Consider the following 15,964-nt stretch of genomic DNA (forward strand, 5'->3'; position numbering starts at 1 on the left):
ACATGGGATAGAACACTAGGCAAAATAATCGAGAAAAGGGGAACAACGTGGACAGAAGCAAGAACGCTGCGCTCGCTAAAAATAAGAAGGAATGGGTAAAATTTGTACCTAATATAAATGTATAACAGTTATTAGTTAAATTTAAGATCAAGTTGTTTTTGTATTGTGTTATAATGTAACATAATGTAATGTATTGTCGCCTTACACCACTATGTGGTAAAAAGGTTTTTTGAAAATATATATAATTTACTATTTTAGTTGGAAATTAGCCACAATTTTATTTTGAAATTAAGTTTGTTTGACGTTTCGATTTCCACTTCGGAAATCGTTGTGAAAATTTCCGAAGTGGAAATCGAAACGTCAAATAAACGTAATTTCAAAATAAAATTGTGGGTTATTCCCAACTAAAATAGTAAATGCTATTAAGATACCATAAGAAAATAGCTTCAGAACAATATTTCATTTGGCGCTTCTTACATAATAACTTTTAAAATACACTCACCTGGGCCTTACAACATCCGATGAATCACCTTCGATGGAATTTAACTGCTTAGTTATATATTGCGAAATATCTTCAGATGTACTGATAACCATCGTATATGCAGCCATCCACCACATATATAGCTCAATTTTAATATCTGGTAAATTAGCTAAATAGTTCATAACAGTTTTCAAGTAAACTCTATCTAATTCTGTTACGTATAGCGAATCATTTAGAGCAACTGTAACGTTAGTACCATTGAAAAGATATTTAAAATATGGCAATAAAAAACCTTTTTGGTATTTGTTTAATATTGTAATAATTTCTTGGTCCAGATCAACAACTTTAATAGTGTATATATCGTCTTCACTGAGATCTGGATCAGTAGTATTTGTTTGTAACTAAAAAATATTAACTTTTATTATTTAACCTTTATGATTTAGGGCTATGGAAAATAGATTAAGACCGACTCTCAGCGCTAGCGAATACCAAAGAAATCGGTCAAGCTGTTTCGGAGGACTATGGCAACTAACACTGTGACAGGACAATTTATATATATATATATATATATATATATATATATATATATATATATATATATATATATATATATGTATATATGTATATATATATATAGAACTGGATTCGAAATCCGATGTATTTATCGACCGTGCAAGTATATTCTATAACACTATAAAACAGTGTTGAAATTATCGGGAATTGCGGTCTGTGGCTTAGATTGAAACTACATTTAATTCTGTTGAATTCGATATTTCGATGAGTATTTATTAATTTTTCATCTTCATCAGGAACAAACTACAAAATTAACTAACAGTTAGGTACAAACATAATATTACAATGATATAACTTACGAATTGTTGTAGGTATGTTATATAAAGCAATTTAACTTAAAGCTATGCATGTCGTTTCACGAGAACGTCGAGGGCGGCACTGAGTCAGGTATCTTTTCTCACATGTGTTAAGGGTCAAAAGTTCCAATATCGAGCCATCTGTTTAATATTCTGCTATTTTTCGAATTTTAAAACATTGCAGTAAATTTCGCTTAATCTACTTGTGTCTGATTTGTAATTAATTGAACGTTTATTACTGTTTATGTGGTACATCTCGAGGAACAATCTTTTCTTATAATTGCTTTCTGAATCTTAGATTCAGAAAGCAATTATAAGAAAATATATATATATATATATATATATATATATATATATATATATATATATATATATATATAGATGTTTATGTCTTGTACATGTATATAGCTAACCTCACCTCGTCAATAAACTCCCCCATGTCAAGAATTACGGTAGACGCTGTTTCAAGTACATCTTCTGCTGGAGGTTTTCCGGTAACATTAAGCACTATTGTCGTTATTACATATTTTATAATATTATCATGAACACTTCTCTCCAATTGTTTATATGCTTCTTCATCAGTTTCAGTTTTTCTTCCGATTATAATTTGTTTCATCGATTTTCGTTTATTTTTCGTCGGACTAGAAATATATGATGTTAGGAGTTATGTCCTATATGTGTTAGTATTAGTACTATTTTCTAATTATTATATAAAATTGTACCTGGGTAATGGACTCGTTTTAGAAAGTGTTCCAACGTAAAGTACATTTTCAGATCCATTAAAAACATTGGAAGCCACATCAACTCCCATAAAAACGTCCATTAATAAATAGTTTTTTATTAACGTTTCTGTTCTTGGCCAATCAAATACAAAATTTTTATCATTGGGATCCGCCAAATAGGTAGGAATAGTTGGTAAATTTAATTTTTCCAGAATGGGGTAAATTGTTGTCGTTTCAAGTTCATCTAAAGTATCTGCAACAAAAAAGAACAGTGGTAGTATCATCAAAACATACGATTGGAGCCAAGAATTTGAGATCACAGGTCAATTTTTGATTAAAGGGCACACATTTCACACTCCAACATTTTTTTTAATGAGAATGGGTGTCAAATAAGACATCGGCTTTGGCATTACCAGAGAACGGCAGTCCTCGCCAGTGGCGCACACCTACACCCCCTACACGCGACACTATATATACACGAAATTTTCTATTCTCTAAATCTGACCGAATTGAAAATTGGGCCAACTCCCTTCTTAAAGTTCAGGAAAAGACTCACCCATTCATATGTCAACCATCCATTTTGGTCTAAGGATGTGGATTTTACGGCCCTTCTTATTTAGGGTCTGTTTTTCGTTCTCGTCCACAAAACTCCAAAAAACTTCGAAAATTGAACTCCGACCTTTGCGGCTTCTAATAGTACTGATCATTACCTTTCCAACGCATGTCTAATTTTGAAAATCGGTTATACCGTTCAAAAGTTACCGAGCTCAGAAATATGAGTCAATTTTTATTTAAAAAAGGGAACATGTTTGTGGATATGTATGTATGGGGATACGGACGTTTCGCCCCCGCCGTTTCGCCCCTGACCGTTTCGCCCCCGCCGTTTCGTCCCCAGCCGTTTCGCCCCCGAACCGTTTCGCCCCCGAACCGTTTCGCCCCCGAACCGTTTCGCCCCCGGGATTTTACCCAACATTTTTAACTAGTTGCATTGAGTTATAAATACAATGTTAGTAATACATTTACCTTTTGATCATTTTTTGTTCTTAGCTTAGGTTAGGTTAGGTTAGGTCCGTAAATTATAAGTAAGGCAAAATGAGTTTTCTGAGAACAAAATCCTTTGTGTAAGAAAATATGTAAAATTATTTCTGAGAACAATTATGTATTAATCCTGTCTATCTACTATACATATGTGTAACAAAGCACTTCTAAGAAAAACAAACAAAAAATGAGCAATAGGTAAATGTATTATTAACATTGTATTTATAACTCAAACTAGTTAAAAATGTTAGGTAAAATCCCGGGGGCGAAACAGTTCGGGGGCGAAACGGTTCGGGGGCGAAACGGTTTTTTCTGTGTTTGAAGAGGGGGTGAGGGCCGATTCAGATCCGGTGTAGTTTGTGAGTTTTGACTACCCATAAGCCAGCTATAGGACTTGGTAGGTACAAAACGGCATATTTTTTGGCGGTATATATCTTCGGTTCAAGAAGAGACAGGAGAACAGTAAATACACCAAATCAATAGCGTTGAGTTAAGCTTTCAAATGGTGTCTAAGCTGTCAGAACCAGACATACACACGGCTCACGAAAAACTGAAAGACTAAACTTTGAAAATTTTGGTTTTTCGACAATTACTCAAAATTTCAACCTACGAATTACGCCAATAACTAAGCGTTTGTAGAAGGATTCGAGACGAATCTAATGGTGTATACCTTATATTCGGGAAAATTCGAATTTTTAAGTTATAGGCTTCATAAATATGATCAAATCTATTTATTATGGGAAAAACGGTTTTTCAAGCTCAATAATTCCTGTAATAGCTTCAGTTATCATACTTGACCTTAGATGCATAAGATGCTACTTGTCAATACGTTTCAAACTCATGTTTAGTGAACAAAATCGGTTAAGCCGTTTAGAAGTTATTAAGCTACAAAAGTATAATCCAATTAACGATTATTCCCTTAAATTAAATTAAATGGTTTATGTAGTTGTAGTGGTTACGACGCTAATTTGATCTGGCAGCGGGCAATCCGAGTTCATTTACCGGCCATCCCAATATTTTTTTCAATCTATTTCGAATAGAAAAAAATCTAGTGTACATTCGATGGACACTAGATCAATTTTGAGATAATGCGACAAAGGCGACCATTTATAAAGCTTAACGTGTAAGCGAGAAACATTGCATTCAACTTTATACATTTAGTTTATAAATAACTTTGAAAAACTCCTGATACAAGAATAAAAAACCGCTAAACGCCGTAAAAATGAGTGGCGCATACAATATTCCAGCTACAAAACATCTGATATGAATATTACGTGGCGCGAAAATGTATTTTCATTTTGATGCAAAACAAAATTCTAGTTTTATTTTAAAAGATTTTTTCATAATATTTGCTAAATGTGAAGTAAACGCGCCACAAAAGAGTTTCAAAATTCAAACTGTATCAAAGTTATTCTTTTGTGGCGCGTTTTACTTCAAATTGGGCAAATATTATGAAAAAATATTTTAAAATAAAACTAGAATTTTGTTTTGCATCAAAATGAAAATACATTTTCGCGCCACGTAATATTCATATCAGATCTTTTGTAGCTGGAATATTGTATGCGCCACTCATTTTTACGGCGTTTAGCGGTTTTTTATTCTTGTTTTCCTTTACATTTTAAAATTAATATTTTTACAGTTGGGTCCAGGGTTCTTTACCCGTACGTCATTAATACCTGGCGAGATAAAACACATACTTTTTATCTAGCATCATTCTCTTCCACGCATGAAACTAAAGACAAAACAAACCCCAGCGCGCAGTCCCGGACCGCAACGAACGAAATGGCATAGATGCCCTAGCGGCAACTGCTAGCAAAAAGACTAAGTTTTCACTCTAGTGGCACTCTGGTGGTAAAACAACATAATGCTATTCTACACCACACCAGAATGAAAACAATGCACCAGAATGAAAACAATGGGAACCTTCTCTGGTTACACCTCCGAGGCTTCTACAATTTGCAAGCCATACGGATGCTGAGACTAAGGAAGATGAGGGAATTCTACAATTTACAATTCACGTCCCATCTGCTCAGCGCGGTAAAGTTCCAACGAGAATGGTTCCCTTCGTACTCTAATCAGAGTAAATGTAAATCAAAAATGATTAACCATTTTCAATTTCGTTGCAAAACAAAAATACAGCCGAACCATATTCTAGTCCAATCAGAGAGTGCAGCAAGCACCTCTACCGGTTTCGAAACTTATTAGTCTCTCATCAGGAGGCACATATGCTACTTTCTCTGATCCAACCAAAACAAACCCCAGCGTGCAGTCCCGGACCGCAACGAACGAAATGGCATAGATGCCCTAGCGGCAACTGCTAGCAAAAAGACTAAGTTTTCACTCTAGTGGCATATAAAACAACATAATGCTATTCTACACCCCACCAGAATGAAAACAATGGGAACCTTCTCTGGTTACACCTCCGAGGCTTCTACAATTTGCAAGCCATACGGATGCTGAGACTAAGGAAGATGAGGGAATTCTACAATTTACAATTCACGTCCCATCTGCTGAGCGCGGAAAAGCGCGGTACATATGTTTTCATTTTATATATGAACGCTCTAGACTTATTACATTGAAAATTTTTTGCTCAATTAGAAATCCAATGAAATCAATTAATTTGTGGTCATCTGATTGAATACAACCAATAAAACCAACATTATACTGAAAACAGATCCCATGGGCTGTTTTCACTCAATCATGTAGCTATGGATACCTACATTTCGTTTCATTTCGATTTTGACATTTCAAATATCCAATATTTCAAAATGTCACGATTTGGTTGTAATACTGATGAGAATATTAATGAAATTATCGAATCAAATATACCAAAGAATACTGTTTACAGTAAAAAATTTGTATGGAAAGCGTTTATGGACTTTTGCAATGATAGAAAATATGAATTAGATGGAAATCGGACGGTGGAAGAATTGGTAATTGCACATTTAAATAAATTGTTTCTGCTCTGTATTTTTTTTTCATAACCAGCAAAAAATTTTCTATCCGAATAACCCTCGAACATTGATAAATGCTCAAAAATTTTTTAACAACTTTCTCAAGCTTGTTGCTTACAGGCAACAGACCTCCGCCTACGGCGTCGGTCTGTTTCCAAGCAACAAGCTTTCGAAATCTGTTATAAAATTTTTCGAACAATTATCAATGTCCTTGGGTTATTACTACTGAAAAGAGATGGGTACAAAAAAGACGTTTGAGTATGATTTCAGGTTTTAGGTACAATTTGTGACGTTTCTGGCTTATTTACTTTAGTGGCTGTGAGTCTGTTGAATTTTTTGCTGTTTTTTGTCGAATTTTTGCATTTTGAATTTTTTTATATTACACAAACAGTTATTGGAGTTTGAAATTTTATGGTAAGTGTATTTATTTTGCAATTAATTTTTACAGCATTCAAAGCTGCTAACCTCATTCACACAGTTAAGGAATAGCTGTGTTTAAGTTTCCATCTTTGTATATTTTAGAAACTCTTTGCCTAATTCGTGGAGCATTGAATCATCATGACTACTCCAGCAGAAATTCAAATTTTGATGTCTATTTACCGATCCCGTCGTCTGAGTTGTTAGTAATCTATATAAAGAAATGTATATTATATTCTGCAAAAAAACTATACAACCATCTCCCTTTACAACTTAAATCTACTGCATACTTTCCCAAGTTCTGTAAAATGACAAAAGCCCATCTATTTAAAAGACCATATTATTCAGTAGAAGAGTTTCTTAATGACTAACTAAGAAATTACAGTAATGTACAAGTAATTAAAGTAGGTATAAAAAAAATAGCGGAATCTGTTAATCCGTTTTAGGGGAGTGCAATTAGAACGAAAACATGCATTGTTTCGGAATAATTCAAACAAGCTTATATTTTTCTAAAACTTTTTTTGTTAGTTTATATACATGTTAAAGTAAAAAGTTCTACTCGCAGATTTGACCGCTACTTGTTTATTAATTATTTAAACAATGACAATTGTTTTGTATAAATAATTTAAAAATATCGTTGAATTCATCATTTTACTTTGATGAAATATGTTTCTATTTTGTTTTTGGTTATGCTTAATCCGAATATGGCATTACAATTTGAAAATTCTTATACATAAGCTCTTATACAGTATGTTTGCGTAGCTAGGAACCAGAGGGAAAACTTTTTTATTATCAATTTTACGAAAAAAAGTTATTCTTCATAAAATACTCTAGATAGTCAAAAATCTAATACTCAACCACCAGATATCAAATTTTATCAATTTTATACTAGTTATGTCAAAAATATGAATTTCTTTAAAGAGTAAAGTAGCTTTTTATTCCAGAATATCAAAAAATGCTATTATGAAAAGTTGTTTGAAATTAAAAACTATGTTTTAATATACAATAATATTATTCTAATCGAAAAAAAAATCAATTGCTTCTCAAATTACGGATACCCATCATGATTTTATTACAAATATTGTAACTAGTTTATTATCAATTTCACGAAAAAAACTTATTCTTCATAAAATGCTCTACCTGGTCTAAAATCTATGATACAACCATCAGATATCAAACTTTTTCAGTTTTATACGAGGTATGTAAAATATGAATTTTTCTCAAGAGTCAAGTGCCTTTATTATTCACAATATTTTAATTAGAAGGATGTAGTTGAACACTGAAACATATTTTTTCATTCCAAACAACTTTTCTTTATAACAATTTTCGATATTGTGAAATATAAAGGTACTTTACTCTTGAGTGAAATTCATATTTTTTGACATACCTCGTATAACATTAATAAAATTTTATATTTGATGGTTGCATCTTAGATTATATATGATGCAGAGTATTTTATAAAGAATACATTTTTTTCGTAAGACTGATAATAAAAAAGTTATCAATAGGTTCCAAGTTACGCAGACATACTGTATAAGAGCTAAAAAATTTTTTTTTGTTGAACATTTATTATTGTTGAAGCTTATTATTAAATTTATTTTAGATAAGTTTTACAGAAAAAAGTTTTGATCACTTTGCATAAACATTTTTTTAGCTGGTAATTTTCGGTTTTTGTATTACATTTTTGTTATGTTTCTTAATTTTCTCAAAAAGAAATAGTTTGTTTCATTTCTTAAGTAAAATAATTTAGTGCATTTTAAAGATTACATCCTGAACTTAAAAGAAACACTTATAAAACTGTAATAGATCTGTTGAAAATTGCGTAATACCGTCTTAAATTGGTGTTAATTCTGTAAAACTATGAAGTTTTCAAAAATTATATTTTTTGAGACGTCGTATCATTTGAATTAAATTTTTGAGATTTTTTTGAATGAAACATCGTTTATTGAGATGATTGAAAGGTAAGTTGTGCAAAATTGAGAGTTTTATAAGAAAAATTGCATTAGTTACACATTTTAAAATCATTTTTAAACAAAATTCATGTAAGTCTCACTTTCAGCCCACACCGTACTTATTCTCATATATTTTGTTTCTTTTTATTATAACTATAAGATAGCTTAATTATTCTTCTTTCATGTTCAATTTGTAAAATTTCATTTGATCGATTAGTTCAAGAATTACATTAAAAAAACTCAACCGTGCACTTCGCCGTAGGCTCGTTTAGAGTGCGCCAATGTTTGTGAGAAGGGTGACTTTAGCGTTATAAACAAAAAATTATAGAAGCTGCAGATTTAATTTTAGAAAAATCTTTATATAAGATTTTTTTTGTAAAATTTTCTGAATTTTTCATTGGACAAGTCAGTTTTTTTCAAAAATTAATATTTTTGGAGTTACTTAAAAAACATCAATTTTCGCAGTTCATTTGTTTAATAAAAAATGAAGCACCCACTTCTCGAGTAGAACTTTTTGATATGTTGTTTATTAAACATTTCTTAATGAAATTACAAAAAGTTCTATCTTGTTTGATTTTTTCCGAAGTGAAAATCTATATGCACTCCCCTATTTACCAGATTAGATTATTTAAAAGAAAAAACTTTTAAAATAAGCATAATTTTTGGTGGTGTAAAACTTTTGCTTATATTTTTTTATAGTACTTTATATTAATAATTTATGGTTACATTGTCCAAGTACGCCATACACTAAATAAATAATAGAAATATTAAGTGGATAGGTGCAAAATTTGCTTGCAATGATTCCTAAATGCATTTTTTTTTCGAATCCTGTGAAAAACTAATAGGTAAGTATTTTTGAAAAATTTAAACGTAGGATGAAAGATTAAATTATTACCGAGGACTGAAAGTCCTTGAAAACCTCTATAATGTTTATTTGAAAAAAAGAGAAAATTGAGTGATTTTTAATTTCAAATATGTCATTCAAAAGAAATTTTTTGTTTATTGGAAGGGACTTTCTGCCATCGGTAATAATGTAATCTTTTATTAAGAGCTTAAATTTTTTAAAAATACTTATTAGTTTTCTCAGGATTTAAAAAAATGAATGCATTTGAAAAGCGTTGCCACCAAATTTTGAACCTATGCTCTTAAACTAAATTAATAAGTATCGTATTATTTTTTAACCGGACTTACCTACATCCATACAAGCTTTAAAAAAGTCTCTAGTCTTTGTTACCGCTTTTGGTACATTTGGATTGTCCAGTTCTTCGGTTAAGGCATTTGCGGTTTCGATAACAATTTTTTCTTCTATAGTGGAAAAACTAGAAAAAGTATTCCACCATCCGTGATTAAGATGATCTTCTGACCACTTTCCGCATGCAAATTCGTAAAAATTATCACAAGGATCTACGCTATAATCTATTGAGGAAACATAACTTGATGCCGTCTTGATACATTCGCTTGAAGTACATATTTTGACTTTCGGTTTTGAATCTATAAAAAGGGCGATATATTAAATACTATTTGTCCTTATCAAGTAATATACACTACTCCAAGAAATTAACGCATCACCTTAAAAATGGGTCATTTAAAACAAGTGATTTTTTTAATATGTTATAGCCTTAGCCCAGCTTCACACACTAAAAATTTGAACGCGTGATCGCTTGAACGCACCATGACATTCCAACACCGAACGTTCCAACCTCCGTGTAATGTGAAAGTTATCATGCGATTGCTTGAGCTACCATAGGAATGTTATCGTCCGCTCTAGCGATCGCACGTTCAAATTATTAGTGTGTGAAACTGGGGTTATTCTTTAACAATATCGCTGTAATAATATTGTTGCTAAATAGAGCAGTCAATGAGGGTATGTGGCTCTGAATTCCATCCTACTATATCGATTTACGTGATATTTTCACAGTAAGTAGGGAATAGCCCAAGAAACAAAGTCTACCCTATTCCGATGTGTGCTTTTGTCTTGGGGGCGGTTCCCACCCCTTCTCGGGGGTGGAAATTTTTTTGCTTAAATAACTACGGAAGTTGCTAGAGTACCTAAATACTAAGCAAAAACTGTTCTATAATTTTTTTTCGAAAACTCAATACTTTTTGAGTTATTCCTGGTTGAAAATTGGCCATTTTCATTGAAACATAACACCTTTTCAAACGGTTTTTTGTGAATACCTTAAAAACTATGCATCTAACTAAAAAAATCATAAAAAAACTTTTTTGTAGCTTATAAAATAACAAAGAGATTCTTTCTTTTATGAATCTTCTAGTTATAACACAAAAAGAGATATGGTTAGTGAAAGAAACTTGTTTTCTTGGTGCATGCTCAAATCAGTGTATTTAACTTGAAATAACAGAGAATCGGTCGATTTTAGGTGTATAATGCTACCAATAACTTTTGTTGTGCTTGAAAGTACCTTTAAAATAAGCAATATTAAATGTCGATTACATTCAAACTATGCGAGATAAACTGTAAAAAATTTGATGACTAACGTATTTTAAGAAAAAAATGAGAAGTATATTTAACCCCTCATCCACAATAATTTAAATGCATTGTTTTTCTTCTACAATACATTTTACTATAGTGTTCTTTTTATGTTCAAAAAGTTGGGCGGGTTTAAAATCAATGGTTTTTGAAAAAAATTAGATCAAATTATTGAGCGCATTTTTAAAATTTCTTAAAAATCTTCCTATTTCTCCATGTAACTCGAAAATGATAAGAGATGCCAAAAAAGATGCCATACAAAAATGTAGGTTTCTTCTAGATAAACATTTTGATTTTATTTTTTATAAAGTACTCTTATCATTTTCAAGTTACATGGAGAAAAAGGAAGATTTTTAAGAAAATTTAAATATGCGCTCTATAATTTGATCTTATTTTTTTCAAAAACCAATTATTTTAAACCCGCTTAACTTTTTGAACATAAAAATAACACTGTAGTAAAATGTATTGTAGAAGGAAAACGATACATTTAAATTCTTGTGGATGAGGGGTTAAATGAACTTCCCAATTTTTTTCTTAAAATTCGTTAGTCATCAATTTTTTGCAGCATATTTCGCTTAGTTTGAATGTAATCGACATTTAATATTGCTTATTTGAAAGAACTTTTCAAGCCCAATAAAAGGTATTGGTAGCATTATACACCTAAAATCGACCGTTTCTCTGTTATTCCAAGTTGAATACACTGATTTGAGCATGCACCAACAAAACAAACTAATTTTACCTACCATATCTCTTTTTGTGTTATAACTAGATGATTAAAGAAGGAACGAATCTCTTTGTTTTTTTATGAGCTACAAAAATGTTTTATGTAATTTTTTTAGTTAGATGCATTGTTTTTAAGGTATTCGCAAAAAACCGTTTGAAAAGGTGTTATATTTCAATGAAATTGGCCAATTTTCAACCACGAATAACTCAAAAATTATTGAGTTTTCGAAAAAGAAATTATAGAACAGTTTTTGCTCAGAATTAGGTTCTCTAGCAACTTCTGTGGTTGTTTAACCAAAAAATTTTCCACCCCGAGAAGGGGTGGGAACCGCCCCCAAGACAAAAGCACACATCGGCATAGGGTAGACTTGAATAGGGAGATATTTTCAGGTTATTCCTAAAATTTCATTAAAATCCACGCAGTAGGATAGAATTCGGAGGTATGTAATAACCTGTTCTTGCTCTCATTGACTGCCCTAAAACAGGTTAATTGTCATTGTATACCGGGTGTATCAATCAAACTATGTTTTTTTCTCAAAGTTCACCACACCCTGTGGAATATTCTAGCATTTATAAAATACTGATTAAAACCCAACTACAGCCTCAGATCTTCTTAACATTCTGTTTTTTTATTCAATCGCTCATGCTGGATAATATAAAAGTTAGGTACTTTAACAACTATGGAGCTATTTTTAATAGATCGACGCAAATTCTCGCATTCGCTGACGACATAGTTATAGTGGGCAGACGTATGAGAGACATGGTGCAGTGTCTTACAAGACTTTCGGACTCGGCAAATGAATTAGGACTTGTGGTAAACGAGGAAAAAACCAAATATATGTTGGTTTCTAAAAACTCCCGAAATATCCAACAGATAATTCAAATTAACAATCATTCCTTTGAGCAAGTCAAGGAATTCACTTATCTTGGATCGCTAGTAAACTCAATAAACACGACAAGCGACGAAATAAAAAGATGCAAAGCAATAGCAAACAAAACAGTTACTGTTCACGGTCTCCACAAACATTTAAAAAAGAAAAATATAAATACGTGCAGTAAGGCTCAATATATATAAAATATAGTAATGAAACACAGACTTACTCACAATCATTTAATTATACTTTGACGACCGGTTTCGATCTCTACAATATACAGATCATCTTCAGGTCGGCGTTACAAGTAGTTAAATGATGCCGTTACAAGGATTGCGTTGCAACTTAGTTGTTGTCATATTAGTACGTCCAAATTATGCTAATTGGTTTGTTGGGATAGTGATAGGGTAAACAGACATGTTACGTAGGTTAAAACACAGTAAGATTTCGAATTTGGAATGGATCCTGAAGGAAGATGCGTATGTGAAACGGGTGATGTTTTGTTAGAATGGAGAAAGACAATGCTCCAGGAGTTGCGTATTAATTGTAGCAAAGTATGAAATGTTATTCTAGGCTCTTGTACAAATGTGATGGTCTTAGCTCGTAGATGTTATACGATGCGGGCAGAGGTCAAAGCATAGGAAATGACAAATAGGAAAATGTTGTCATAAATTAATCTAATTTAAGATATGTTGTTCTCAGTAAGTTAACTGAGGGATGTCATAAGTATAATAATATCATAATATTATGAAGTAGTAAGTGCCATACACTGTGAAACTATGAAGTGTATAGAAATTAAAGGAAAGCTAGTTAGTTAAATGAAAAAATATTAATATCAAAACATCGGTTAAGAAACTTTAAATTGAAAAATTGAAAAAGGTAAGAAATTGATAAAATTAAAGATTATTTTGTTTGAGCTATTGTATAATGGGATATGTACAAAGAAAAAGAAAGAAACGAAATATTAATGGAAGGGTGTAGGCACTTACTTGAGAATAGTTTTTAACTAAATAAATAAATTAACACATAACACATAGGGTTTAAAAGCACAAAGACATAACAATTATTGGTAAAAGGTTTTTTTAAGGGAGGTAGCACTACATTTCCCCAATTACTTTGTAATTGGGGAAATGTAGTGCTACCTCCCTTAAAAAAACCTTTTACCAATAATTGTTATGTCTTTGTGCTTTTAAACCCTATGTGTTATGTGTTAATTTATTTATTTAGTTAAAAACTATTCTCAAGTAAGTGCCTACACCCTTCCATTAATATTTCGTTTCTTTCTTTTTCTTTGTACATATCCCATTATACAATAGCTCAAACAAAATAATCTTTAATTTTATCAATTTCTTACCTTTTTCAATTTTTCAATTTAAAGTTTCTTAACCGATGTTTTGATATTAATATTTTTTCATTTAACTAACTAGCTTTCCTTTAATTTCTATACACTTCATAGTTTCACAGTGTATGGCACTTACTACTTCATAATATTATGATATTATTATACTTATGACATCCCTCAGTTAACTTACTGAGAACAACATATCTTAAATTAGATTAATTTATGACAACATTTTCCTATTTGTCATTTCCTATGCTTTGACCTCTGCCCGCATCGTATAACATCTACGAGCTAAGACCATCACATTTGTACAAGAGCCTAGAATAACATTTCATACTTTGCTACAATTAATACGCAACTCCTGGAGCATTGTCTTTCTCCATTCTAACAAAACATCACCCGTTTCACATACGCATCTTCCTTCAGGATCCATTCCAAATTCGAAATCTTACTGTGTTTTAACCTACGTAACATGTCTGTTTACCCTATCACTATCCCAACAAACCAATTAGCATAATTTGGACGTACTAATATGACAACAACTAAGTTGCAACGCAATCCTTGTAACGGCATCATTTAACTACTTGTAACGCCGACCTGAAGATGATCTGTATATTGTAGAGATCGAAACCGGTCGTCAAAGTATAATTAAATGATTGTGAGTAAGTCTGTGTTTCATTACTATATTTAATATGGACTCACATATGCAACCCATTCAATATCTCAATATATATGTTACAACTCCGAATTCGGACAATGTCCGAAATTTTTACTCACGTCGCGATGTGGACAACATGAATTACCCGCGTCGCGGACTGAGCATTTTATTCGGACATTGGCTGAAGCGAAATACCCAAAACGCGTTGTGGGTAAACGAAAGTGTTTAATTGCCGAAATAAACACGTACACCGGAGATTGAGCAAAACCATAATATCCATAACCCGACGTGGGTAATCTATTTTACCCACGTCGGGTTGTGGGTGTTTGTAATTTTCGCAAACCCCGAAAAGCCTCCAAACACAACCATATCCTACACTAATTCCATAATAACAAGTAAAATAAAATTTTTCTTGAAATTCTACATTTATATTCATTAAAAAAACTAAACAGTAAAATATAACAAGTTTCTTAGATTAAAGTCGAAAGCTTACAGGACGACTCCACAAGATACCTATTCCAAAAAAGACTAACGGAAAAAAGCAGCAACATGTATATCACAGAAAGTGACGGAGTCGAAGAAAGCTGGGCAAAAATTAAGTCTAATATGTTAGCCTCAGTCAAGGGAGTTCTTGGTGAAAGAAACATTAATAAAAATAAATCGCTTCCAAGACGAAGAACTCCATGGTTTTGTACAGAAGTGAAGGAAAAATGTAAAGGGAAGAAAAAAGCTTACCTAAAATACATGTCAACTAAAACACAAGAGGCATACGATAATTTATAAGACTATAAGAAACGAAACACATTCAGTAGTAAGAAGATCAGTGGGAACGTTTTTCGAAAGAAATGGAACATGATTTTTATGGTCTCCAAAAGGAAATATGGCGCTTTATAAGAGGTCAAAGAACGGAGGTAAAGGAACTAATAGAACCAAAACACATAGAAAAGGATACATGGATTGACTACCTAAAAAAGCTCTATGCAGAGGAAGAACAAATGATGCTAGAACCGGAAACACCAGAAATTACATCAAATGAAGATGTTAATATAAGTGCACAGGAAGTACGAAAAACACTCGAAAAGCTGAAGAACAGAAAAGCTGCAGGTAAGGATGGAATACCAAACGAATTACTGAAATATTGTGGAGCAACAATGACAGAACAATTAACAACATTAATTAACAAAATCATAAAACACAATAAAATACCGGAAGAGTGAAGAACGAGCGAACTAATTCTACTATTCAAAAAAGGAGATAAAAAGCAGCCAGAAAACTACAGAGGTATCAACTTGTTAAATACAGTAGAACCCCGCAAATCCGAACCCCGCAAATCCGAACTTTCGGCAAATCTGAACCAACGGAAAGTGAAAAAAAATTTTAAAAATTCAAAATAAAAATTTAAAAACATGTTTATTATGTGAGAAAATAATTACGTAAGATGCTAGCTA

The 15,964-nt window shown here is 31.9% G+C and overlaps 1 protein-coding gene across 4 annotated transcripts in view; it reads right to left on the minus strand.

Moving 5' to 3' along the window:
* LOC126884493 (neprilysin-1) overlaps positions 1–15,964 on the minus strand; it is a 162,128-nt gene that overhangs the window by 79,963 nt on the left and 66,201 nt on the right. For 3 of the 4 annotated variants that reach the window (XM_050650428.1, XM_050650427.1, XM_050650426.1), the window contains 4 exons: positions 9,625–9,924; positions 2,073–2,325; positions 1,769–1,991; positions 503–882 (listed from right to left, as the gene is read on the minus strand). In XM_050650428.1, coding sequence (XP_050506385.1) covers positions 503–882; positions 1,769–1,991; positions 2,073–2,325; positions 9,625–9,924 — 1,156 coding nt within the window. The remainder of the gene's footprint in view (positions 1–502; positions 883–1,768; positions 1,992–2,072; positions 2,326–9,624; positions 9,925–15,964) is intronic. The other variant, XM_050650429.1, reaches the window with a different exon arrangement.

This window comes from Diabrotica virgifera, chromosome 5 (genome assembly GCF_917563875.1).
Source record: "Diabrotica virgifera virgifera chromosome 5, PGI_DIABVI_V3a".
NCBI classification, from domain to species: Eukaryota; Metazoa; Arthropoda; class Insecta; order Coleoptera; family Chrysomelidae; genus Diabrotica; species Diabrotica virgifera.